Source organism: Pleurodeles waltl, chromosome 11 (assembly GCF_031143425.1).
Source record: "Pleurodeles waltl isolate 20211129_DDA chromosome 11, aPleWal1.hap1.20221129, whole genome shotgun sequence".
Lineage (NCBI taxonomy): Eukaryota > Metazoa > Chordata > Amphibia > Caudata > Salamandridae > Pleurodeles > Pleurodeles waltl.
This window is the reverse complement of record NC_090450.1, coordinates 19,947,148-19,974,608: the sequence shown is the minus strand read 5'-3', so window position 1 is coordinate 19,974,608 and position 27,461 is coordinate 19,947,148. Positions and strand designations below refer to the sequence as shown.

General features: G+C 45.4%; 1 protein-coding gene across 9 annotated transcripts in view; it reads right to left on the bottom strand.

Annotated features, from left to right (window-relative positions):
* Positions 1-27,461, bottom strand: part of LRCH3 (leucine rich repeats and calponin homology domain containing 3) — a 311,841-nt gene that overhangs the window by 82,341 nt on the left and 202,039 nt on the right. For 5 of the 9 annotated variants that reach the window (XR_011199321.1, XR_011199322.1, XM_069212842.1 and 2 more), the window contains one exon: positions 1,207-1,278. The exons of the other annotated variants lie outside the window; for them this stretch is intronic. Coding sequence is in view for 3 of the 5 variants with exons in the window: in XM_069212842.1 (XP_069068943.1) it covers positions 1,207-1,278 (72 nt within the window). In the remaining 2 variants the exon portion in view is untranslated. The remainder of the gene's footprint in view (positions 1-1,206; positions 1,279-27,461) is intronic. 9 annotated transcript variants of the gene reach the window in all.

Sequence of the window (27,461 nt, the reverse complement as noted above, 5' to 3'; positions counted from 1 at the left end):
CACGTCATATACTTGGGTGGCCATTGAGAAGGTCCTGCACCATTATATGTTATTCTTATGGTCTGTACAAGGGTCACCACATATTTCTATAATTACCCTATGGCCTTTCTTTTGTCATCAGTGTGTACGACTCCAAAGGGGGAAGTCTGACAGCTGCCTTGCAGTTGGTGTACATGAGTCTTCTGTTGATACAAAGCCTCAGTCATAGTCTCAGCCACAGAAGATACAGATGAGAGGTCACAAGCACATCTCTTGCTGTCAGTGTATACTGTCTCCTTAATAAGAGCTCCTCTCTCTCTCTGTCAGCAGCAATCTTAACTGTTAGTAAGACAAATTCTTCTAACTGAAAACATGTTTCTAGGGTTAATCTGATGCTCCATCCTCTTACGAGAATGCACGAGTCTGTAGTCAACAAGAGGAACATATTGGTGAAATAAGGTGACAAATTATTACTAGTGAGTGGTTTGATGAAAAGATTGGAGCTTACAGTCTGGATGCACTATGCAAGTCAGGGCCTGATTTAGATGTTGATGGATGAGTTACTCCATCACAACTGTGACGGATATGCTGTCTGCGGAAATATAAATCCCATTATATCTTATGGGATTTATATTTTGGTAGACAGGATATCCTTCACTGTTGTGACGGAGTAACTTGTCCGCCCAATTCTAAATCAGGACTTAGTCTTTTACATAAGTTCTGAAATACAAAACAGGTATGATGAGTAATAATGTCAAAGCCATGTTGACCAGAGAAAGAGTTTCCCTGGAACACTGAAGGCATCAGATTAGCAATCGAATGATAGTGGGGAGAAGAGGAGGGTAGAGAGTTGCAGGGAATGTTTAGGGAAGAGAGTGGAGGGTTATGTGTCCCCAAATGGGATAGAAATCATTGTCCCACTTCAACTCAGAGGATGGGACAAATCAGACATTTCATCATTCATCCTATGATTTATTAAATATTAAGCTATAGTTGCATAAGAACAGGATCATGAAAACAGACTTATGACATTAATATGAGGCATTTCTGGAGAGAAAGTGATCAAACTGACATCCATTGGAAAGCGAACACAAGCAGCCATGCAGCAATGCCCTGCCCCACTCTACGCTCCACCCCAATGCCCGCCCTTTACCAACATGTGCCACACACATAAGAGTCATATATGCGCATTCACTTGGCGCAAGTAAAAGCAGAAGCTGAGGATACCTGGACAGGCAGGAAGGCCGAGGCAACAGACATGGAGCTAGCACAGTCCTCTTTCTTCAACCCTGACAGAGGCTGCACACAGAGAGAGAAAGGGGGAAGAGAAGACAGTGCCAGTTAACAGTCAGTCCCGCAGAAGCAGGCAAGAAACTGATTCTAGGCACTGCTCGACTAGCAGGCTTGACTACTCACCCCTAACCAAGGCCTCAGAAAACTCTATATTAGGATTACCACCAAACCAAGAGGAATGCTGTTTGTATCATTACACATGCAGAGGTGATTGGTATTTTGTCCTTGCCCCCTTTTTCCATTATTTGTCTTTTATAAAATCTTTGTTTTGATATGAGATTTTAGAATCTCTTACACTTTAAAAAAGGTTTTTAGATTTTTTATGTCTTTACCTGTGCAAAACGATGTATTACTCAATTTTTTAATGAATGTTGTGTTGTCATTTTTGTTTGTAAGAAGATCGTTGTATTTAAATGTCACAGAATTTTAACCAACAAAATTGTCCTGAAGAAGGTGGTCTTTATAAATTCAACCATCGAAATGCGTTGACTATTGAAAGGAGTATCTCTTACCACAATGGAATTTAGAAAGTCTCAGAAATATATACGGATCATAAATATATTAAGTTGTGCGTTACAGGATGCTAACAAACTTAGTATTTACATTTTTAAATTGATGGATTTTCTTAGAGTTTATTTATATTGTATGTATTTTGCTTTTTTGATATATGTTCATAATTTTTCATATGCGTTTATATTTAATAATTAATAGATGTTTGTTTACTGTGCAGTAGTCTTTTGCACAGCTTGCACCTACAGGGGTTTGTATTCTCTGTCTAGGGTATTTTTTCTTTTTGCCTGTCATTGAGACTCTTTCCCCTGGCTTCGAAGGGTGTCTCTCTTTTTTGTTTCTGATCTATAATAGTGTCGACAAAAGGGATGAAGTCTGGAGGGTGCCCATAACTTTGGCATTATCACTGCCTTTTTGGATATTTTCTAACATCTGGTCAACCCGCAAGTCAAAAGGAAGTTTGCCATCAAAAGGCAGGTTAAGCAGATGCTGTAGATCTGGAAAAGATGCCCATAACAGACAAGGATGTAGGTCTAGATCTCTGGGGGACTGAAATCAGTCTTCCAGTGGGTTATCATTGGCCACCAGATCATACAGTGCACCGTAGGAGTAGTTGCGATGGCAGTACATACCACTAACAGATGCTTATAGGGTAATAAATATTTTCAGTTTGTGGCATGTGTCGCCGTAGATCCACATCCTCTGCATAGACCGTAAAGCAGTTCTCCGCTTTGTGGTGGTTACCCATAGTATGTTGCTGAGGACTGAAAAAGCATACACAGTAAAGCCTGCCCCACTTGAGCTTGAACATGTGCTAGTATAACCACACAACAGTGTTTGGTGAAAGTGTGTTGAGTGGACCAGGTTGTCAGCTATAGGAATGTTACCCAAAAAGGCCATGCAAGCCACTTTCTTGCATGAAAAATGTGGCCTAGAGGGAGCTGTCTTTTGGCTTTGGCGTAGCAGGTCTGCATGCTCTCGACTGTAAGCGAGTTAACCCTGCTTTTCAAATGGCACTGCCTTTGAGTGGTTTAGTGTAGGCCACATATAACTATTGCGTTTTATAAAATGGTTTTGTATTATTGATGTAGTACGAGAGCCCTTTTGACATTTAATGTGTGATGGGCTCTCTCTGCTACAGCCCAAGTGTGGGAAGAACACAAGGAGTTCAACTGTGTAGTTCAGGTGGAAAGGGGAGACAATCTTGGGCAGAAACTTTGGGTTAGTTCTAAGTACTGCTCTGTCAGCATGGACCTTAAAATGGGCTCTTCTAGTGTGAGAGCTTGGATCTCACATGTCTGAGAGAAGTGATTGCCATTATAAACGCTACCTTCCATGATAGAAATTAGAGAAGGTACTTATGATTGGGCTCCAAGGTGGGACCCATGAGACTAGTAAAGAATAAATTGAGGGGTGGGGAGAAAATAACCCTCTAAAGTCCCTCCATAAAGGACTTAATGATAGGGACTCTGAAAATAGATGAATGTTCCCTGTTCTGTAGATATGCTGTCACTGCAGCCAAACACAGACAAATTGAAGTGTAAGTGAGATCAGAGCATTGCAAATGAAACTGGTAGCAGAAAATGGCTTGGTCTGCTGGCTTAAGATGTGTTTGAGCAAGAAGTAGTGGACAAACCTTTTCCATTTTGCCACATAGCAGTCTCGAGCAGTAGGACATCGAGCCTCTTTAAAAATGAACATACACTCAGCAGGCAGACTGAGGTAGCCCAGCTCTAGAACCTCAGAGCCAAATTGGTAGGTTGAGCTGCTTCGGTCACGGTGTCAGACTGTGCCCTGGTGTTGAGTGAGAAGATTTGGCCATTTAGGAAGCTTCTAGTGCGAAATGACAGACGACCCTAGAAGGGTTGTGAACCAACACTGTCTGGCTCACGTGGGAGCCACCAAGATGAGGGTGAGGGATATCTGGCGTAGTCTACAGACCAAGTATAGAAGAAGTGGGAGTAGTGGAAAAGCATAGGCAAATATTCCTGACCAGTTCATCCATAGTGCATTGTCCATGGACCGTGGGTGCAGAAACTTCAACGCAAAGCTTGGGCATTTGGCATTCTCTGCTGTTGGGAACTCATCTACAAAAGGGAACGCCCACCACCACACCCCTCCCCGCACAAAAGCTGGAAGCATGGGAGCAGATTTTGGCGGTGGAGTTTCCTCTCGTGGACTTGTTGCCTCATTCTGCTGAGCAGGACTGCAAAGTTGCTGCACTCTGCCAGAAAGTACTCTGCTAGCAGATGTACCTTGTGGTGGATTGCCCAACTCCAAATGTACTATGCCAGCTCTGAGATCTGGGCAGAATGCATGCCCCCTTGTTTCCAAGGGTAGTACATGGCAGTCGTCTTCTTTACTAGGATCTTTTGTGATGGACGTAGTAGAACAAAGCTTTAGAGTCAGCAGGACTGCCAATAGCTCCAGATAACCGAAGGCATAGGTTTGTTGAAGGGGTGCCCACATTCCATGAATGGTCTTATCTTTGAAATAAGCCCCCCACTCCATGAAAGAGGCATCCATGGTGATTGTCACTTGGGGAACTGGCCTAGAATGGGCCTGCCCTGCAGAAGGTTGCTGCAGTTCTACCATTGCAGACAGCAATGGGTGTTGACATAATTCATCACTAGATCCTCCCAGAGAGCCATCTGCTTCTGACCATTGTGCCCCCAGGCACTCCTGAAGTGGGAACATGGGTAAGTGGGCGTGGGGAGCGATGGTGATGCATGAGGCCATCATGCAGAGAAGGCACGACAGTTCTGTTAGCTGGCAATCTGGTTGGAATAGAGGCAGCCGAAGTTGAAAAGACTAAACCCCTGCAGGGATTGGATAAGCCTTTCCAGTGACTGAAATTAGAATTGCTTCTAGGAAGGGCTTTATTTGAAGGCGGTTGGAAGTGAGACTTGCGCATGTTGCTGGAGAATCTGATATTGTGGAGAAGATCTAGGGTGATCTGGGAGTGGACCAAGCACTGCTGTCTCCTTGCACTGTGATGCTGGCTGTGTGCCAGGTGGATTGGGGTTTGATAACAGGCTACCTTTGGGTCGAGAGCAGCCACAAAGTCATTCTGTTGCAGGAGAGAAATGACGTCCTGGAGTGAGGCCTTGTGTAAGTGTTTGACAAGACGCACTTGCTTAGAGGCCAGGGGTTGAGTATGAGCCTGAGCGACCAGTCTTTCTTGGGGATGAGAAAGTACAGGGAGTACACCCTTTTTCTGCATTGTTAAGGTGGAACAGGCTCTATGGTTCCTTTGGATAATAGCATGCCCACTTCCTTTTGGAGGAGGCACTGGTGTATTGTGGGGAAGGAATGTTTGCATGGGGGATGTTTGGGGTGGAGCAGTGAGTTCCAGGCAGTAGTCCTGTTCTACAATGAACCCATGCATCTGAGCTGATGTTTTGCCATTGTACGAGGGAACTGCTGCAAGCATCTCTCAGCAGGTTAAGGTGGCTGAGTGAAGGCTTGGCGGGAGCAGCTCTTTTTGCCACTCCGCTTCTTCCCTTGCACCTGGGGTCATTTACCATATAGACACGTCTAGAATAGCCCCGGGGAGTTTGCTACTGCTGGTTTTGCCTCTGGTATGAAGTAGAACCGTGGTGCCACCTCAGAACTGAGTGATGAAAGAAGCCATTGCGCGATCGAGACTGAAGAGCCCCCATTACCTTGCCCGTCTCCTCCTTGATTTTCTCCAGCATCTGAACAAATTGAGGCCATCTAATAGCAAGCTGATCTGGTGCTGCTGGTCTTCAGGCTTTAAATCCAGAGACCGAGCAAGGCCTGTCGGTGGATGGGAACGCTAGAGTTAATAGTCCTTGCTGCGGAGTACGCTGCGTCCAGAGCACACCTAGTGTTCATGTTGGAGATGGTCCGACAGTTTGCTACGACCTCTTCAGACATTTGCCTATATTGATCTGGGAATTGCTGGAGCATGTCTCCCACCTCGTCCCACTGTGCTCGTGGTACCCAGACAGTAGGCCGACTCAGTTGGCAATGTGCCAATGGGTGGAAGACTGAGTGGCCACCCGTTTACCCATGGCTTCAATCTTTTTACTTACTAATCGTACCTTGTTTGGTAACTAACATTCAAATTTTCTTTGCAGCATTTACCTCAGACTCACTCTGGATATCAAGACTCACCAGTCAGTGGAATGACCAAAGCAGATTAACCTAGTTGACATTCTAGGGTCTTCACTAATCTTACTTCTGGGAGAAAAGAGGTTTAACGTTTGGAGAGAAGGCTCTTTGCAGTGATTGCCAAGAGGAAGTGGCAGAGTTAAAAAGGAGTATGACAACTCAGGGCCAGGACTAGGAGTCCTCAGGTCAAGTCCCTTTAGGATATGGTGACAGTGACGAAAGGTGACAAGGGTCAACAGTGATAGACAGTTTCAATAATTCTTGGAGGAAGACACTTGTGACTCAATGGACAATCAAATAGACATTCAGACGCTGAAAATACAAAGATTCCGAGCACGATTGTTGGTAGAGGGATTTGCTCAACGTTAACATAAAGCAAGGTTGCTTATATATGAATATATGATCACCATGCAACAAATGGAGAGAAACAAACGGTGGCTAAACCAAAAAATATGGATAATGAGTAAGCAACACCAATGAGAAAGGAGGTTGTGTCTCAGAGAGGCGTTTGCAGACAGCGGGAAGGGGGATGAGAAAAATGTACGCAAGACACTGCCTGCATGCGCGGTCATGTTGCATGGTCACACACTGCATGCTATCACCTGGGTGTGCATCCCCGGCCTCCTTTTAATTGTGTTGGTGTTACTGTCAATCTCAAAGACAAAATGTGGTTCAAAGCCGTTCTATTGGGTGCATCAAGAAGAAAGAGGAAACAAGAGGAAAAAAGAGAAACAATGAGCAAATGTCTGTGCACAACAAAGCAGTGACAGGAGGAAAATTTATTAGAAGCTGTGCGGCTGCGCTGACAAATCTGCATGTAGATGCGATAGAGACAGTACTGGAGCAAAATAAGAAAGAGCATTAACACTGGGGCGAATCATTTTGTACCATTCCCACGGAGCAAGTAATACAGAGTGGGACTAACAGATTGAAATCCTGTCTCTTACAGCTAAACTGGCCATGAGATGAAAAATACAACTACACAGAATAGAAGACATGCACATTCTGGTTTAAACGGGGCACAGGACGCAACACTGCACAGGGGTCTCCCTTCAAGACACATTGTCAAAGTTTCCTGTAAAAGGTAAAGTCTTATGTTTTAGACAACAACCACACATCATCACAAGCATCACTAGAGCTGTACAGGAAGAGTTTCAGCACAGAGAGTATATTCTGTGCTAGGATACCGAAGACTAGAAGAGCAAGTAAATCCCTTGAGAAGTCTGAAAACCTAAAGCGGCAATCAACAAGGATAATGGAAAGTAGGACTTTTCTGTGTATGGCAAATGCCCAGGACACCTTTGTTTTGAGAGAGGTTTGGAGAGCTTAAGTTTTGGCCAACTAAAGTGATCTCACTGTACCCGTACTGGAACGATTGAAGAGGAGACACAATTGTATGCATCTGTTCTTGAACAGCAGGTAGTAGGAAAGACAGTGTTTTATGTAAGAGACTAATAGTGGATGGATGTGGATCTGTCCTCCGGTCTCTTTAGTCTGTCACTCCATTGATCTCACATGAGAACAAAGATGAGTGGAAACTAATACTCACTGGGTATGAAGTGATGACAAATATATGCTTTCTCATAGGAATTACATCTTACTACATACTTACTACCACATGTTCCTGCTTACCAGTGAGCTATTCCCTAACTGGGCACAAGGAACAAAGGTACTTGCACAGAATATTGGGAGGTAAAATTTAGGAATATTCAAACACACACAAAAGCCTTGTAAGTGTACCCAGTTTGCGTGCATGCTATGGTAAGCATTCCTGTTAACCACACAAATTAAATGTTAATGTCTTCTTAAAGCAGACAGACCTGTGTCACAGAGCAGCTCCTAACACTGTGCACACAGGTTAAAGGTTCTCAAATAGGGCTGGACTGGTTTCCCAAAAGCACATTGTACAGCTTCAGCAGCATTCAAGATGCAAATGTTTATGCTCGATAACACGGTCATTACTTACCAGTACGAGAGAGAAATGAACTTAACTTAAAGTTAGTAACACACTTTCTATTGGATAATCTAACTGCAGATTCCACTCCCTTTGAATTCACCCAGACACCAGGATCCAGAAACTTTGCAAAAGCTCCTGTGTTCCATCCTGTGACTGTACTCTACCCCATCTCCAGACTCGATGACAGAGACTGATGCAGGTGCCACACCCATCTTTACGCCCTTAGATGCAGAGGGATTGACAATAGACAACAGTATGCCAAATCTAATTTGGATCCTTTTTACCACCCAAAAGTCCACTCCACTGAAAGGGAAGAAGCGAAGGCAGTGAAGAGTATGTAGTACAATAACAGGAAGAGCATTTCTGAAGGTAATCTGTCCTTCTAATGGATACTTCTAAGCACAGATCCATCATTTTTTGATTCAATACCTCCATAAAAAGGTGGGCCTGAGAAGTGGTCTTTACACTGGGAAGTCCTGCGGACCTAGAGGACAAAATAGCCCTTCCTGCAGACCTGAGAATTGATGGAATAATGTCTGGTGAAGATGTGAACTGGTGCCCATGTATCAACCTAGCAGATACCCAGCACTAGAACAACGCTAGCCAGGGCCGACGAGAGCCTTGGCCCTGGTGCAATGAGCCCGAAAGCCCTCAACTAGTTGCTCTTTAGCCACAGCGGAATAAAGCTGGTTACAGAAGACAATCGATCTAAAAGTTCACTTTTGTACTGCCACCTTTTTCCTGCGCCGGTGAATCCAATGAAATGTTGATTGTCTAGAGGATGCTCCCTAATCTTGCCAATACAGACTGTAAGAACATGTTTGGGATCCAACCAGTACAGACTCTCCTCCTCCTTAGAGGGATGCAGTGGGGAGAAAATACAAGGACGGTGATAGACTGCCACACAGATAAGGGCGTCAGAAAAGACGCTACATTTTGTAAGCATGAAATTATCAGTGAAGAAAGAGCTGCACAGAAACTGCCTGGACATCACTGGTGCATCACATAGAATGGATTGCCAGAAGGAAGCTGGTCTTAAGATTCAGCAGTCTCAGAATACGTATGTGCTTGGGCTCAAAAGGCATACAAATCAAATAAGAACCAAGTTAAGGTCCTACTGCGGCATAACAGAAGGCCAAGGTGGAAACTTTAAGCCTTTCAAAAAACTCATCACAAAGGAGGCTTTGAAGAGGGTGGCTTAAGTAAACACAGGAAGGAAAACAGAGGTGAAAGGTGGCCCCTATCAGTGATCATGGCAAAATTATACAGGGGCCAAAAACAAAACAACCTGGAGTGTGTTAGGTAGTGTGACAGTTCGTGTACAAAACACACATCCACAATAGAAGGATTTCGTGGAAAGGAGATGAGCCACTAGGGTCACATCTACAAAGTCTGGTGGTGAATCAAACAAACTCAGCTGTTTCCGCTCAAACTTTACACATGTTTAAGTTTTGAGTTTGCAAGTTCAGATGTAGGACGGGAAAGAAAGCTAAAGTGGAGGACATATACTCAGGTTTAACCGGTCAGAATACCAGGTGCTCTAATAATTTACAGCTATCAGGATAATCTGTGTCCTGTCAATCTTGACCTTCAGGACTCTCAGAATCGGGGGCAGTGGCAAAACAGACACAGGAGCCTCAAGTGCCACTAATGGTAGGTTTCCCCACGAGAACCTTAAAGAGAACACTAAAAGGAGCAAAAGGTCAGACAATCCACGTTCCTCAAAATTGACAACAGGTTCACTACTGGCACACTCCAAACAGCAAAAATATCCCTGCACCACTTCTGGATGCAAATGCCCCCTGTGCTCTGCAAAAAAAAACACCTGCAGAGTTTGTACACTCCAACGTTGAAAGGAAGTGGACTAACTGCGAAGAAAACTCCTTGAGGGATTAATCACCATCATAGATGAAGAGCTTAGATACAGAATATGCGATCCCACATAGACCTGCTTGTTCCAGTACCCAATGGAGATGCTGCTGTCCCATCAGGACCTGGAAATCTGATGGAAGGCTGAAAAGTCTTGATGGTAGGGGACATGGCACACATCAAGAAGACTGGTCACCACTTTGTCAAGGTGGCTTCCCCCATTGGAGAGAGGACATCTCTGTCACAACCACAAGCTCCAGGATAGGCAAGGTAAATTTACTGCTGCACTTCAAGTTAGCATCTACCATTCACCACTGAACAGTTCAATTTGTTTTTCCAAGACACAGATGTTGTCTGGTAGGCATCACCATTGTTCGGCCCACCACAGATTAAGATTTCATTGTAGACCCTGCATATGCCAGAGGCCAAGACATCTCATTACCATACTTGCCAGAGGTATGGCTTATACTCGGTACATCAGGATCATAACTCGAATGACCCAGACTGGATAACGGGCAGGAATGCCAAACTACATCAGCACATTCAAGATGGCCACTATAAAATGCACTGCACAGGCTGAAGAGGAGACTTCAATGTGTAGGTGTAATGAGACATGGGTGGATAGCAATACAGCTATCACCTGGATATGGCACAAAACTAGATACAGATATGGAGCTTTCAGGGGCTTGTCAGAGGTACAATAATAAGTGTATCCCTACCTTGGATGATGGGCCATGACCACCAACATTATCTTAATGATCACCCTGGGGTCCGAGGTGCTGCCAAAAGACAGAACGATTAACTGATAATGTCCACATCTGACCTTGATCTGGAGGCAATACCTGTGGGAGTGCGGAATTGGCACATAAAAGTATATATATGCAGCAAAAAGAACACCATCAGTCTCCAGAATCAGAGGGAAACAGAACCTAGGCCAGCATCATCATTTTGAACATCTCTGTTCTCAAGGAGGTATTCTAGAGCAAAAGTCTGAAATAGGACGTAACCCCCCCTGCACTTCTTGGGAAGTAGAAAACAGCAATTGCAGCTAGTGCACTGATCTGAGCCCCATACTGATCGCATGCTTGTCCTCAGAATGAACTTCTGAGGACAGAGTAGCGACATGGCCCACCAACAGTTGAGACAGCTGGGGGAATGGGCACAGGAGAGGACAAAGGAAGACAATAGTGGGTCAAAGTAGTAGCATACCTGGTAGGCAAACAAATTAGTCTTTCGAAGCCTTAGCAGGCAGCGTGCTTAACAAGTAGGGACTAGAGGGGTTTGGAAACATCTGGCGCAGGAAGGCGAACAGGGGAAGTGCTATCCTTGTTGAAGATCACAATCACTGCGCTGCCTCTGGAACCGTGAAGGGACTGGGCAGGCTACTGGATGGGCGGTTAGTGCTGCCTCTAACAAAAGGCAAGGCCTCTCAATTAGCCCTGGAATAATATGTGTGGGGGAAACTGGATAAAAAAAAGGAGCTCGTCACCCTACTAGACTTGATAAGCTTGAACACAGAAACATTATCTCCAAAGAGCCTAGGTCTGTCAAAGGGCATGACTGTCACTGACATATGGACAGCAATTAAAAAATAATTCAGGCATACCTTATGATGACTACACTCGGGCCAATGGCACCTGGTATACAATCCATACCAGCCATCAAAACATCCTTGCTTGTAGTCGTCTTGCACAACGTGTGCAGAACAGTTTCAGAAGTATTCAGGGAGAGTGGACAGAACGTTACACTCCATATACCAAAGGGCATGGGTCAGCATAACAAAGGGAGACTTAAGGTCTTTCTCCAGTTAAGTGTCCAGGCCTTCAGTGCTTTGCACATCCAAAGAAAGCCCTTCAACTGAACAGCAAGGGTTGAGAGGGGAGAAGAAGTTGATCAGTGCCGACTTGGTCATGGGGTGCTGATCAAGACTTTGGCCAGCCTTGAAGTCCGAGCCAAAATTGGGATTCAGCTTCCTGTAGTACTGACTCCATAAAAAAATGACCATGCAGCAAGTCCTCCAGGGCCACATGCTAAGCCTTTGTGCTCTCGTACAGAGACATCGGTCGAAAATATGCAGATTCAGCACCAGATGCTGCAAAGCAATTGGTGGTTAGTCAGGAGGCAGTGCTACTAGAGAAAGGGTTGTCATTGGAGCAGTAAACACTGGTCAAGCCCGCAGCAAACAAAGGCACAGGAAGGATCCCCTAGCGAATGCCACAGGGAACTCGCAATAAATCCATAGGGCCCAAAGGCACACCAAAAGGAACCGCAACATTTGAATTATCTGCAGCATGGCCTTCCTTAAGGTTTCAAATTGCCGTGACACACAATGGCCTGGGAAACAGGGGGATGCATTGGTTTCAGTTCCAGAATCAGGCGAGAGCCTGAAGACAGTTGCAGTCAGGCATTTGGAGCACTGTAGGCATCCGCTACAGAGCAAGAGCAGCAGGAAAAGGTCGAACCCTGCTTGGACATCTTAAGCTTCTGTCACAATTTGCCCACTGACTTTGATTTAGAAATGCCTGAAGATGATGCATGATAACAGAAGTGGGAACGTAAGCAAGTCCACGACTTTGAACAAGATCAGTATCTCGTCGTATGTTCCGCAACAGAGTTGGCCTTCTGCTTCCTTATAGCCTATGGGTGTGCTACTTCAATGTTACACTAGAAATTGACTGATATCTCTTATTATGTTGAGACACTCATATGCTGGAAGGATTATGCTACTTACCTTGTTAGCATGTGTTTGTAGCATGTAGTGCTGTAGATTCAGATGCTCTACATACTAATACCATCTAGTGTTGGGTCAGGATGTGTGCAAGTACTTTTTCTGTGAAGAAGCTTCTCGAGTCACAGGATAAAGTGACTACTCTCTGTGATAATGCGCATAGGCATCAACTCCATTGCTAGATTGTTTTCCCAAACTCTGGTGAGAACTGAGTGTGAGTAAGTGTTAGAAAAATGTGTCCATGCATGAAAGTATAAGGATATATTGCAACGGCCACAGGTGTCGGTGGAGGAGGGCGAGCACATGCATATTAACAGCACCACATGCCACGAACAGATACTTACAGGGTAAGTAACAATCTGTTCGAGGGCATGTGTGGCTGTAGATACACACGCTCTGTATAGACTGTAAACTGTGCCTGCCCTCCAGAAAATAGAGCTAACCTGTGGGTGTTGCAGTTATCTGAAAAAGGGTACACAGTACCGCCTGTCCAACATTTGCTAGTTGGAGTGCTAATACATCCTCACAGTAATGTTTAGTGAAAGTGTGTGGGGTTGACCATGTAACTGCTTTACAAATTTCAGCTACTGGTATACTGCCCAGGGAGAGCCATAGATGCTCCTATCTCACAGGCTGAGTGTGCTCTAGGAGGTGTGGGCAAAGTTCTTTGGCATAACAAGTTTGAATGCATTTCATTATCCATCTTAAACTGCCCGACTCAGATACAGCCTTCCCTGTGTGAGGGGGTGATAAAGCAATGAAGAGATACTTGGTTTTACGAACTGCTTTAATTCCGTCAATATAGTACATTGAGGCTCTTTTTTTACATTGAGTGTGTCAAGCGCCTTTTCTGCAACCAAAGTAGGTTGCAGAAAGAAAACCAGTAGTTCAACTGACTGGTTTAGATGGAAACTACTTTTGGAAGAAATTTTGGGTTAGTTCGAAGAACTACACTATCACTAGGTATTTGAAAGAAAGGTTCTTCCAAGGTTAGTGCCTGGAGATCACTGACACGTTTTAGAGAAGTGACTGCTATTAAAAAGGCTACTTTCCGTGAGAGAAATTGAACAGGGCATTTATGCAAGGGTTTGAATGGTGGACCCTTAAGTCTGATAATTACAAAGTTGAGATTCCAGGTAGGTACAGGGGGCACTCTGGGTGGAAGTACTCTTTTGAGGCCATCCTTGAATGCCTTGGTAACTGGCATGATATGAAGTGCATAGCAGACAATATTTTGAACAGTTGCACTGAAAGAATCAATGTGCTTGTTATGGCAGTAGAAAACAAATCTCCTCCACTTAGTGGCATAACATCCTCTGATTGTGGGTTTATGTGCCTCCTTGAGAATGGTCATGCATTCTTGAGGGAGATTCAAGTGTCCAAATTCTATCACTGCAGGAGTCAAATCCCAAGGTTGAGTTCCCTTGGGTTTCAGTGCCTGACTTCTGAGTGAGAAGATCCGGGTTGAGGGGAAGCTTCTCACGAGGCACTACAGAATGTTTGAGTAGTTTGGTGAACCATGGTTGTCGAGCCCAAGTGGGAGCTATTAGGATGAGGGTGAGAGATGTTTGCCCAAGCTTCCGAACTACATACGAAGGAGAAGGAGAGGTGGAAATATGGTGGTGAATAGCCCCTAGGTACGGTTGATTCTGTTAAGGTTAAAGGTAAGAATTGTGTATGTTGATTATAAACCCAAGTTGATGATGAAGATGTAGAGTGGATTGAGTATGTTGCAGACAAAACTGACTCATACTGGCTTTGATGAGCCAATTGTCCAGATAGGAAAACATGAATATTCTGGCTGCGTAGATGTGCTGCAACTACCACTAGACATTTAGTGAACACATAGGAACCACAGGAAGCAGTAGTGACTCCAAATAGGTGCATTTTGAACTGGTAATGTGTTACGGCTATCACAAACCTGAGGTCATTACAATGCGCAGGATGTATTGGGATGTGAAAGTAAGCATCCTATAAGTCTAGTGCAGACATGAAGTCGCCTTGTTGTATCAGGGAATTCAGATCCTGTGAAGTTACCAAATGAATTTGTTCCGATAGTATGTAAAGATTTATTGGCCTGAGGTCTAACATAGGATGAAGTGAACCGAAAGTGAAGTGTTCTGTGGAGAGATTGTGTCTGCGAGCTTGGACGTTTGGAGGTGTTTTTATGGGCTCCAGACAATCATGTTGGATAATATCCAACACCCATTGATCTGTTATGTTTTTCCAGGTGGGGAAGAATTGTTGTAGATGTCCCCTGACAGGTGTTATTTTGACGGGGGTAATGGAAAACGTCACTAATTAGAGGTGGAGGGAGTGGCACACGTGGAAGCGGCTTTGCCACAAGAATTTAAATTGTTGCCTCTAAACGTGCCTCAGTAAAAACCTCTGGAAGGGATGCTTGGTGATGTTGTCTACAGGAAGAGGTAGAGGCATCTGATGATGTCGGTTTGGTGGCCTGATGGTACATGGGGTGCAGAAAGGAGCCCCGAGGAGTGGGAGTTTGAAGTGCCCCAATAGATTTGGCAACTTCATTATCTTTTTTCATTTTTTCTAACGTTTGGTCTTCTTGTGGGCCAAATAGGGAGATGCTGAAGGAATTCCTCGATTTCATCCCAATGAGCTCTGTCGTATCTTGCCATACGCCTTTGGGTGCTGGCGATGTACCGGTGATTAGCTGCTTGGACTGCGACCCTTTTACCAGAAGCATCAGTTTTCCGTGCATTTGATACTACCAATGAATCTGGAGGGAGTTGGCTCCTAATGTATGTAGGGTCCAAGGGTGCAGCCTTATATTTTTTGACCAATCTTGTCGTTATAATCATGCATGTACTGGATCTCTTCTGCATCATGTCATCCCCTTTAACATAGGCAAAGACTGACATACCCGTGTGGTAAAAGACAATATTTTGAAAAGAAAGTCATCCTTAACAGGATCATTATGCAATGGGACCTGATGATATGCAGCTGCCCTAGCTAGAGGTTCCTTAAATGACGGTGCATCATCCGAGGGTGAGGGCTTAGCTGGGAAGAGGTCCGGGTCATTATCTCCAGGGGAGTCAATATAATAAGTGTTCCATGGATCTGTAGGTGGTTGTTGTATGTGATGTCTATCTCCCTGATCCCCTATATAAGATTGTGGGGAGCCTAAAGGTGTATCATCACCCAGGTCACCAAGTGAGTGATGTGGTGAAGGAGGTGTTGGTGGTGAGGGAGGAACTGGAGGTGGTGGAGAAGAAGGCAAAGATGGATGTAAAGTGCTAGTGGCAATGTCCTTTCTCTTCTTTAGGAGGCACTGGCAGCTCGAAGGCCTTCTCAAAAGTAATCTGCTGCTTTGATGTGAAGGCGCCGGCTGCACTGCCCTTTCCATAAAACCTCCATTAGAAGGCTGAAGGTTTATTTTCTTTTGCTTCAGGTCAACCCTCTCTGCCATTGTCTCTAGGATCAGATCTCCGGAGCAGAGTCGGACGTTTTTGGTACCACAGTTGGGTTGTGTTTCGGTGTTGAGATGGTCGAGGCTGAAGCTGCATCAACTGGATTTTTCGAAGCCAAGGAGGAAGATAGCCGGCTCTACAGTGAGATTGGTTGGCTCTTTACAGTAGAGGTGTGTTTCAGCTTGTCTTTAAATGTCAGACCTGAGGGTGGGGCATCCTTAGCTGATGTTCGGTGCCAACCATGATCTGCTAGCAGTAGTGGCCAGTGAGCCAAAGTTTCGGTCTGAGCCGAATGTCTTTTAGTAGGTTGACAGAGGGATTTGTACTCACTGCGCACTGCCCCATCTGTATACCAAACTCCACTTCTGAGTCTGGAATGGAAAGGGCCTCTTCTGTTGCCTAGGCCTCATGCAGTTCCTCTTGCTGTTCAGTGTGATGGAGACCAAAGATGTCTCCTCGCGGTCTTTACGCGGTATGTCCATTCACCGCGCCCTGCGATCCTGCAACGTCTTCCTCGATCTAAAATATCGACATACCTCACAGTTCTCTTTGTCGTGGTCGGGAGACAGGTTACAAACCTGATTGTCAGTGTGTGGATATTTTGCGTGGCAGCTGAGACAAACAAAATGGGGTCTGTTCCATTAACAGTGCATTGTAGGTGGAATCTGACAAGATGAGAAAGAAAGCCTGAATGGGCAGGGCCCAAAGGTCACGAATGGAGAACGTTGAGTCGACGAGTGGTGTTTTTTTTGCATTTTCGAAGAGCGAGATGGAAACACGAAAACAATTCAGACAGGAATCAAAGTGCAAAATGGACCAAAGGGAGCCCAAAAACGGCCTTGAACCGGAGCACCAAAGAACACGTATGAATCTGATGGCAGAAAGAAAACAAATGGAGTTGATGCCCATGCACATTATCACTGAAAGGAGGAGTCACTTTACCTCGTGACTTGAGAAGCTTCTTCAAAGAAAACTACTTGCACACATCCAAACCCAACACTAGATGGCAAAAGTATGCAGAGCAGGAGTATCTACAGCCACACATGCCAAACACAACATTTCACAGGAAGAGATGGCACGTTAAAGGAGTCCATTTGATGTAAAACCCATTATGTGGAATAAAAGAATTGATTGATCAAAGAACTGATGGCTAGTGACATTAATCCAAAAAATAAAGCAGAAAGTAACCACATGAATTGCAGTAATCACCGGTTATTTTACAAAACCAAGGCTTCTAGAGCTTCTGTTCTTATAGGATTAAGTGCACGCCTACCTGTTCTCTATATGTTTTACCATTAGAACCTCAAATCCGGATAAAGATGAAAATGCTCTGAACCTGCCCTGGGTAAATTATCATATACAAATGCAGAGATCTTTCAATCACAGATCACGCATGTATGTTAATCTGATAAAAACATAGGAACAATGTGATTCCCTGCAATTCTGCCAAACTACCTTCTCTCGAAGAGCCAGCATCCACAATTATTGTGCCTTAAACTGCCTCTCCAGATCTCCCTATTTAACCACTTGGCAGGGTTGCTTTCTTCTCTCTAAATGCGGTTATCTTTATATTGCAAGCTCCTGTGCCCTCTTCAATGACTCCAAATTCAGACTTTCCACCTCTGGCATCATTTTTCAATTCACTTAAAACTGGTTTAACAATTTTTAAAACAGAGGTTCAAGGTCTATATCGCCATCCTTTAACTTAAATGATTGGGGCAAAGCTGTCTCACTGGTCGCAGGCAGAGACCGTGTATGGAATTTCTAAACATGGGTATGAAGGTGCAGCCACCAAGTTCGGTTCAGACTTGGTGTAGGAAGTTGGCTCTGTATGCACTATTTCAAAGTAAGGAATAGTATGCACAGAGGCCAAGGGTTCCCCTTAGAGGTAAGATAGTGGCAAAAAGAGATAATACTAATGCTCTATTTTGTGGTAGTGTGGTCGAGCAGTAGGCTTATCAAAGGAGTAGTGTTAAGCATTTGTTGTACATACACACAGGCAATAAATGAGGAACACACACTCAGAGACAATTCCAGGCCAATAGGTTTTTGTATAGAAAAATATATTTTCTTAGTTTATTTTAAGAACCACATGTTCAAATTCTACATGTAATATCTCATTTGAAAGGTATTGCAGGTAAGTACTTTAGGAACTTTGAATAATCACAATAGCATATATACTTTTTTACATAAAACACATATAGCTATTTTAAAAGTGGACACAGTGCAATGTTCACAGTTCCTAGGGGAGGTAAGTTATTGTTAGTTCTTAAAGGTAAGTAAACCACCTATGGGGTTCAAATTGGGGTCCAAGGTAGCCCACCGTTGGGGGGTTCAGAGCAACCCCAAAGTCACCACACCAGCAGCTCAGGGCCGGTCAGGTGCAGAGTTCAAAGTGGTGCCCAAAACACATAGGCTTCAATGGAGAAGGGGGTGCCCCGGTTCCAGTCTGCCAGCAGGTAAGTACCCGCGTCTTCAGAGGGCAGACCAGGGGGGTTTTGTAGGGCACCGGGAGGGCGGGGACACAAGTCCACACAGAGAGTACACCCTCAGCAGCGCGGGGGCGGCCGGGTGCAGTGTGCAAACAAGCGTCGGGTTTGTAATAGGAATCAATGGGAGACCAAGGGGTCTCTTCAGCGATGCAGGCAGGCAAGGGGGGGGGGGGGGGGGCTCCTCGGGGTAGCCACCACCTGGGCAAGGGAGAGGGCCTCCTGGGGGTCACTCCTGCACTGGAGTTCCGATCCTTCAGGTCCTGGGGGGTGCAGGGTCTTTTCCAGGCGTCGGGATCTGGGAATCAGACAGTCGCAGTCAGGGGGAGCCTCGGGATTCCCTCTGCAGGCGTCGCTGTGGGGGCTCAGGGGGGGACAACTTTGGTTACTCACAGTCTTGGAGTCGCCTGGGGGTCCTCCCTGTAGCGTTGGTTCTTCACCAGTCGAGTCGGGGTCGCCGGGTGCAGTGTTGCAAGTCTCACGCTTCTGGCGGGAATTGCAAGGGTCTTTAAACTTGCTCCTCTGGAAGCAAAGTTGCAGTCTTTATTGAACAGGGCCGCTGTTCTCTGGAGTTTCTTGGTCCTTTTAGAGCAGGGCAGTCCTCTGAGGATTCAGAGGTCGCTGGTCCTGGGGAAAGCGTCGCTGGAGCAGTTTTCTTCCGAAGGGGGGAGACAGGCCGGTAGAGCTGGGGCCAAGGCAGTTGGTGTCTCCGTCTTCTCTGCAGGGTTTTTCAGCTCAGCAGTCCTCTTCTTCTTAGGTTGCAGGAATCTGAGTTCCTAGGTTCAGGGGAGCCCCTAAATACAGAATTTAGGGGTGTGTTTAGGTCAGGGAGGGCAGTAGCCAATGGCTACTAGCCCTGAGGGTGGCTACACCCTCTTTGTGCCTCCTCCCAAGGGGAGGGGGTCACATTCCTATCCCTATTGGGGGGATCCTCCATCTGCAAGATGGAGGATTCCTAAAAGTCAGAGTCACTTCAGCTCAGGTTGCCTTAGGGGCTGTCCTGACTGGTCAGTGACTCCTCCTTGTTTTTCTCATTATCTCCTCCGGCCTTGCCGCCAATAGTGGGGCCGTGGCCGGAGGGGGCGGGCAACTCCACTAGCTGGAATGCCCTGTGGTGCTGGAACAAAGGGGGTGAGCCTTTGAAGCTCACCGCCAGGTGTTACAGCTCCTGCCTGGGGGAGGTGATAGCATCTCCACCCAGTGCAGGCTTTGTTACTAGCCACAGAGTGACAAAGGCACTCTCCCCATGTGGCCAGCAACATATCTCGAGTGTGGCAGGCTGCTAAAACCAGTCAGCCTACACGGGTAGTTGGTTAAGGTTTCAGGGGGCACCTCTACGGTGCCCTCTGGGGTGTATTTTACAATAAAATGTACACTGGCATCAGTGTGCATTTATTGTGCTGAGAAGTTTGATACCAAACTTCCCAGTTTTCAGTGTAGCCATTATGGTGCTGTGGAGTTCGTGTTTGACAGACTCCCAGACCATATACTCTTATGGCTACCCTGCACTTACAATGTCTAAGGTTTTGCTTAGACACTGTAGGGGCACAGTGCTCATGCACTGGTGCCCTCACCCATGGTATAGTGCACCCTGCCTTAGGGCTGTAAGGCCTGCTAGAGGGGTGACTTATCTATACTGCATAGGCAGTGTGAGGTTGGCATGGCACCCTGAGGGGAGTGCCATGTCGACTTACTCGTTTTGTCCTCACCAGCACACACAAGCTGGCAAGCAGTGTGTCTGTGCTGAGTGAGGTGTCCCCAGGGTGGCTTAAGATATGCTGCAGCCCTTAGAGACCTTTCCTGGCATCAGGGCCCTTGGTACCAGGGGTACCAGTTACAAGGGACTTACCTGGATGCCAGGGTGTGCCAATTGTGAAAACAAAAGTACAGGTTAGGGAAAGAACACTGGTGCTGGGGCCTGGTTAGCAGGCCTCATCACACTTTCAATTCAAAACATAGCATCAGCAAAGGCAAAAAGCCAGGGGGTAACCATGCCAAGGAGGCATTTCCTTACACTTGGCCTTGCAAATTACCAATCACAGAATTCAATTTTGTTCCATCCTTTGCACTTAACACTTCAGATACCTTGTGGGAGGAACATGTGTAGGACAAAAACAGTGGCAAATATGATAATGTATTAGACAAGTACACAAACTCAATATTGTACCATTGGATATGTTCTGATTCTACCCGCAAAAAAACCTTGCAGTGTGTTTGTTCGGTTATTCTGATCTCTCAAAGCGATGCAAAAGATTCTAAATTATACTTAAACACAGTGACGCATCAGCCTCGTCTCTTGTCACCCCTCCCCCATTGGACAGGTTCCAATTTTCAAAAAAGATCCAAAGTAGGGTTGGGTCAGGACTACAACCACAGTGGGATACACAGTAGTGAAATGGCCTTTAAGTCAGATAATCCAAAAGTGTTGGCCTCACTGCAACTGGTCAGAGCCCAGTGTGGTTCTGGTCTCCCTTCAACCCCTTAGCCCGGTCATCCATTGTTTTAAGAAAGTGATGAGGAGCATGACCTTCATGAACACAAAGCAATATCAAACTTGAGAGCTCCTAAAACAAAATACATCTATGCTCGACCACTCCAGCCCTCTTCTTTTAGAAAAGTAACTCTCTCCAAACACTCATTATTGATGACAAGATCTATCTTCTTGGATCCCTCAAAACAACCTCATATGACAATTATATAGTCCAAGTCAGAACGCAAGCTCCAAATAGAGACCACAGAAAAACAACCAATTAAAGATCACAGGATAAGAGGCAAATCAGCCTCTTGAAATATTAGGGAAAACTTTTGATTTCAACTTTTAAGACACTCCAGAACTTATGATTATCAGGAGTAAATTATTACTCTCACACATAAAAGCCCCACAAACATCCTGTTAGAGTGGGGTAGAGTAAAAGTCACCAGTATTTTTATTATTAACTACTCTCTATATAAGCTGCTGAGGACATTTCCACCCACTATTTCAAAAGCTATAGATAAAATCAATAATTTTTCACGAGGCAGGGAAAACAATTCACCCTAAACAAATCATTCTAACCAAACTGCAAGCTGAAAATCAAGGAGGGACGTTGACCATTGTTAAGTTCCACAGTACCCAACCATCCGTTCTTGCAGCGCAAGACGTTAGATGGTTCCATCAATGCCGTACCAAGAACCTCAATGGCTCTAGAGCAGAGGTCTTCAAACTGGGGGGTGGGCCCCCCTTGGGGGGCCTCAAGTGATCCCAGGGGGGAGCGCCAAACTCTGGTCAAAAGAAATATTATACAGCTAACATGCCTTTGTTTTAAGCAAAAGCATGTTATTGCAGTTTAAAAAAGGTAACAGTACTTAACTGCAATGTTTAAATAGGTTTAGACCTATTTAAGCATTGCCATCTTTCTAAAATAATTGTGAAAAATTCTCAGGGGGGGGGGGCCAATGATTTTTATTTTTCAACTGGGGGGGGCGCGACATTAAAATGTTTGAAGACCACTGCTCTAGAGAGAAAAGGAACCAGTCAATTGCTTCATCCACACCTAAGTCTATCCAAACTACATAAATAGGACATTTCCTCCAAAACCTTAGTCAAGCATAGTAGATACAAGTCAACAAAAAAAGGGAGTAGTATTAAAATGGTCAAACTCCTTCACACCAGCTGCTGCATAAGTGTGTGGATGAAATCAGCTAGAATCTTAGCTAAAGACTCTTTTTAACAGTAAAACTGAAAACACTATAAAGGGTGCACCTGGGGGGTGGGGGGGAGAGCGAGGAAAGTGGTGGGGGTTAACCTCCTGCTGGCACTTGCCTCCCAAGTTGTATTGTGTAACTGGGAAAGAAAGAAAAACTTAAGAAAAAGTATAAGATCACTCTTCGTGTGTATGGTATGCTACAACACTGTTTGTGTGAACCTATTACCGAAAAACCCTATAATACAGCTCTGGGATATTCTAAAGTCTAAGAAAATGAAAACCATAATAATCTCCCAAGATTCTTGCGAGCAACCTGAGGACCATCCTAGTCATCCCCTCGGCCTCCTCCTTGCATTTGCCAGTGTTGTGGATATGGACTTTGCCCATAATGCACTGAGATGTTTTTACAGCGCTAAACAGCATAGGCTTGGTAAAGTTTGCATAACCATATAGGCTGCCTTGTTGCTCCTACCCCAGTTCTATCGAGCCCAATCTGCAGAAATTTGTCTTTTCTTTAAATTCTCTTTCTTTTATGTTTCAAGCTCAGACCATGCCAGAGAACCACAGGCTGTAAAATATCTACTGGTGACTGATGTTTATTTCAGCATCTCAAAAAGCATGTGAATTAACAAAGTAGGATGGAGAGAAGACACTGCAGTCAGCAGCTATTTTTAGAGTTGTTTCAAAATGCACATCTACAGTGGCTGTACAAACACGAAGGAGCAAAGGGAGCCAGTGCAAGAGATTCTGCAGCTGCCACCATTAGAATATCTTCTTCATATCTGAGGATATTCACGGAGGTAACAAAAAACCCTGGAATAGAGCCCTTCATTCCCTGCTTCTCTAGCGTGTGGGAGGCCCAGCAGATACCATTATGTACTAGCATTCCATCATTCAACCATTTTGATGTTAAGCAGTGAATAACAAGTATGGTTTTTCAAGGGGTATTAATTAACAGTATACACTGTTCTTACAGAATGGATTCCAGTGAAAGCTGTAAGCGCTTCAGTTATCAGAGATGCCATGAAGACCAAAAACCAAGCCTTCAGACATCCGCAACCAGAAGAAATGCCATTCAGCTTCTGACACCTTTCAAAACAAGGGTCTGCGAAAGAGACTGTGGAACAAGTCTGGAAATTGAACAGGTATTGCGTATTGGTCTATGGAACTTAAAGCCGAGTGAAAACCAAGGATATGAAATTGCAACATAATGCCAAACAAGCAATACCATGAGCGTGTACTAGTACTATAGCAATATCTACAGACTAAAGGGAGACTACGATGCTGCACAACAAATAGCATAAAACATGAATTTCATTAGCTGGGGATACAAAGTCCAGAAAAGGTGCCTCCTGAAAGCATGTATGAAAAGTAGGGAAATTCGGACACAGAATACATGCTCTTCACTCATTGACTGACATGGTAATTGAGTCTTTTCTCCCTGAGGTGATGGACGTGATTTCTTTAAAATGGTAACTGGCACCAAAAAAAGTAATGTGGTTCGAGATAAAAAACACAGATGCTTGTTCTCAATAAGCAAAATAAAAACCTTAGACGATCACTTCCTTTTCGTTCACCGCCTTATTATGTAATGTTACACATGCACACTTACTACAACAGGCTCATGTGGAGTCAGATTCAGAGGGATTTTCTGAAGATGGATACCTAAAGGGGCATTGGAAAGTAGAAAAGTTCTCAAACATATTTATAGTGCTGGGGCCAGTGAGAATGTGCCAGTAACAGGACCTTAGGAGGGTTACAAATGTGATTTAGAACTCTGGCATATCTGAGTTTGACGCAGTATGTAGCAGGTATTATTTTCTTTCTAAGCTTAACTGTACTTGTTAGACCTGACAGCCTATGATATGGTCTTTCCCCAAAATGTTTTCCTTCTCCTCTACGGTCTGCTGAAATTCGGTTTTGTTGGCTTTATGACTCTCTGCACTTTACCTCTGCTACTGATGGTTAACATGCTTGTACCCATTCCTTTAAACATGGTACAATTGGCTTACACCCAAATTAGCACATTTAATTTACCTTTAAGCATCTAGTAAAGTAGTACTACATGTGCCCAGGGCCTGTAAATTGCCACCCGCTTAAGTAGCTCTTCAAAACATGTTCAAGGTCTGCCACTGCAGCCTGTGTTCAACTTTAAACTGCCAACTGGACCTGTCAAAATAAACATTTTGCCAGGCCTAAACCTCTCTTTTTTAATGTATATGTCACCTCTAACATAGGGCCTAAACACCCAAGGAGAAGGGTGTAGGAGGCTGGACTGGCTTGTAGTGAGTACCAAGGGGTACTTGCACCTTGCACCAGGCCCAGTTATCCCTTATTAGTGTATAGGGTGTCTAGCAGCTTAGGCTGATAGATAATGGTAGCTTAGCAGAGCAGCTTAGGCTGAACTAGGAGACGTGTGAAGCTACTACAGTACCACTTAGTGTCATATGCACAATATCATAAGAAAACACAATACACAGTTATACTAAAAATAAAGGTACTTTATTTTTATGACAATATGCCAAAGTATCTTAGAGTGTACCCTCAGTGAGAGGATAGGAAATATACACAAGATATATATACACAATAGCAAAAATATGCAGTATAGTCTTAGAAAACAGTGCAAACAATGTATAGTTACAATAGGATGCAATGGGGAAACATAGGGATAGGGGCAACACAAACCATATACTCCAAAAGTGGAATGCGAACCACGAATGGACCCCAAACCTATGTGACCTTGTAGAGGGTCGCTGGGACTATTAGAAAATAGTGAGAGTTAGCAAAATAACCCTCCCCAAGACCCTGAAAAGTGAGTGCAAAGTGCACTAAAGTTCCCCTAAGGACAAAGTAGTCGTGTTAGAGGAATAATGCAGGAAAGACACAAACCAGTAATGCAACAACTGTGGATTTCCAATCTAGGGTACCTGTGGAACAAGGGGACCAAGTCCAAAAGTCACAAGCAAGTCGGAGATGGGCAGATGCCCAGGAAATGCCAGCTGCGGGTGCAAAGAAGCTTCTACTGGACAGAAGAAGCTGAGGATTCTGCAGGAACGAAAAGGGCTAGAGACTTCCCCTTTGGTGGACAGATCCCTCTCGCCGTGGAGAGTCGTGCAGAAGTGTTTTCCCGCCGAAAGAACGCCAACAAGCCTTGCTAGCTGAAAATCGTGCGTTTGGCGTTTTTGGACGCTGCTGGGGCCCAGGAGGGACCAGGAGGTCGCAAATTGGACCTGAAGAGAGAGGGGACGTCGAGCAAGACAAAGAGCCCTCACTGAAGCAGGTAGCACCCGGAGAAGTGCCAGAAACAGGCACTACGAGGATGCGTGAAACGGTGCTCGCCGAAGTTGCACAAAGGAGTCCCACGTCGCCGGAGACCAACTTAGAAAGTTGTGCAATGCAGGTTAGAGTGCCGTGGACCCAGGCTTGGCTGTGCACAAAGGATTTCCGCCGGAAGTGCACAGGGGCCGGAGTAGCTGCAAAGTTGCGGTTCCCAGCAATGCAGCCCAGCGAGGTGAGGCAAGGACTTACCTCCACCAAACTTGGACTGAAGAGTCACTGGACTGTGGGGGTCACTTGGACAGAGTCGCTGGATTCGAGGGACCTCGCTCGTCGTGCTGAGAGGAGACCGAAGGGACCGGTAATGCAGCTTTTTGGTGCCTGCGGTTGCAGGGGGAAGAGTCCGTCGACCCACGGGAGATTTCTTCGGAGCTTCTGGTGCAGAGAGGAGGCAGGCTACCCCCACAGCATGCACAAGCAGGAAAACAGTCGAGAAGGCGGCAGGATCAGCGTTACAGAGTTGCAGTAGTCGTCTTTGCTACTATGTTGCAGGTTTGCAGGCTTCCAGCGCGGTCAGCAGTCGATTCCTTATCAGAAGGTGAAGAGGGAGATGCAGAGGAACTCGGATGAGCTCTTGCATTCGTTATCTAAAGTTTCCCCAGAGACAGAGACCCTAAATAGCCAGAAAAGAGGGTTTGGCTACCTAGGAGAGAGGATAGGCTACTAACACCTGAAGGAGCCTATCAGCAGGAGTCTCTGATGTCACCTGGTGGCACTGGCCACTCAGAGCAGTCCAGTGTGCCAGCAGCACCTCTGTTTCCAAGATGGCAGAGGTCTGGAGCACACTGGAGGAGCTCTGGACACCTCCCAGGGGAGGTGCAGGTCAGGGGAGTGGTCACTCCCCTTTCCTTTGTCCAGTTTCGCGCTAGAGCAGGGGCTAAGGGGTCCCTGAACCGGTGTAGACTGGCTTATGCAGAATTGGGCACATCTGTGCCCAACAAAGCATTTCCAGAGGCTGGGGGAGGCTACTCCTCCCCTGCCTTCACACCATTTTCCAAAGGGAGAGGGTGTCACACCCTCTCTCAGAGAAAGTTCTTTGTTCTGCCATCCTGGGCCAGGCCTGGCTGGACCCCAGGAGGGCAGATGCCTGTCTGAGGGGTTGGCAGCAGCAGCAGCTGCAGTGAAACCCCAGGAAGGGCAGTTTGGCAGTACCAGGGTCTGTGCTACAGACCACTGGGATCATGGGATTGTGCCAACTATGCCAGGATGGCATAGAGGGGGCAATTCCATGATCATAGACATGTTACATGGCCATTTTCGGAGTTACCATTGTGAAGCTACATATAGGTAGTGACCTATATGTAGTGCACACGTGTAATGGTGTCCCCGCACTCACAAAGTTCAGTGAATTGGCTCTGAACAATGTGGGGGCACCTTGGCTAGTGCCAGGGTGCCCTCACACTAAGTAACTTTGCACCTAACCTTTACCAGGTAAAGGTTAGACATATAGGTGACTTATAAGTTACTTAAGTGCAGTGTAAAATGGCTGTGAAATAACGTGGACGTTATTTCACTCAGGCTGCAGTGGCAGGCCTGTGTAAGAATTGTCAGAGCTCCCTATGGGTGGCAAAAGAAATGCTGCAGCCCATAGGGATCTCCTGGAACCCCAATACCCTGGGTACCTCAGTACCATATACTAGGGAATTATAAGGGTGTTCCAGTAAGCCAATGTAAATTGGTAAAATTGGTCACTAGCCTGTTAGTGACAATTTGAAAGTAATGAGAGAGCATAACCACTGAGGTTCTGGTTAGCAGAGCCTCAGTGAGACAGTTAGGCACCACACAGGGAACATATACATGCACACCTATGAGCACTGGGGCCCTGTGTGACAGGGTCCCAGTGACACATACATATAGGCCACAAACCTATGAGCACTGGGGTCCTGACCAGCAGGATCCCAGTGACACATAACAACCATACTGAAAACATGGTGTTTTCACTATGAGCACTGAGGCCTGGCTATCAGGATCCCAGTGAGACAGTGAAAACAGTGACAAACACCCTGACATACACTCACAAACAGGCCAAAAGTGGGGGTAACA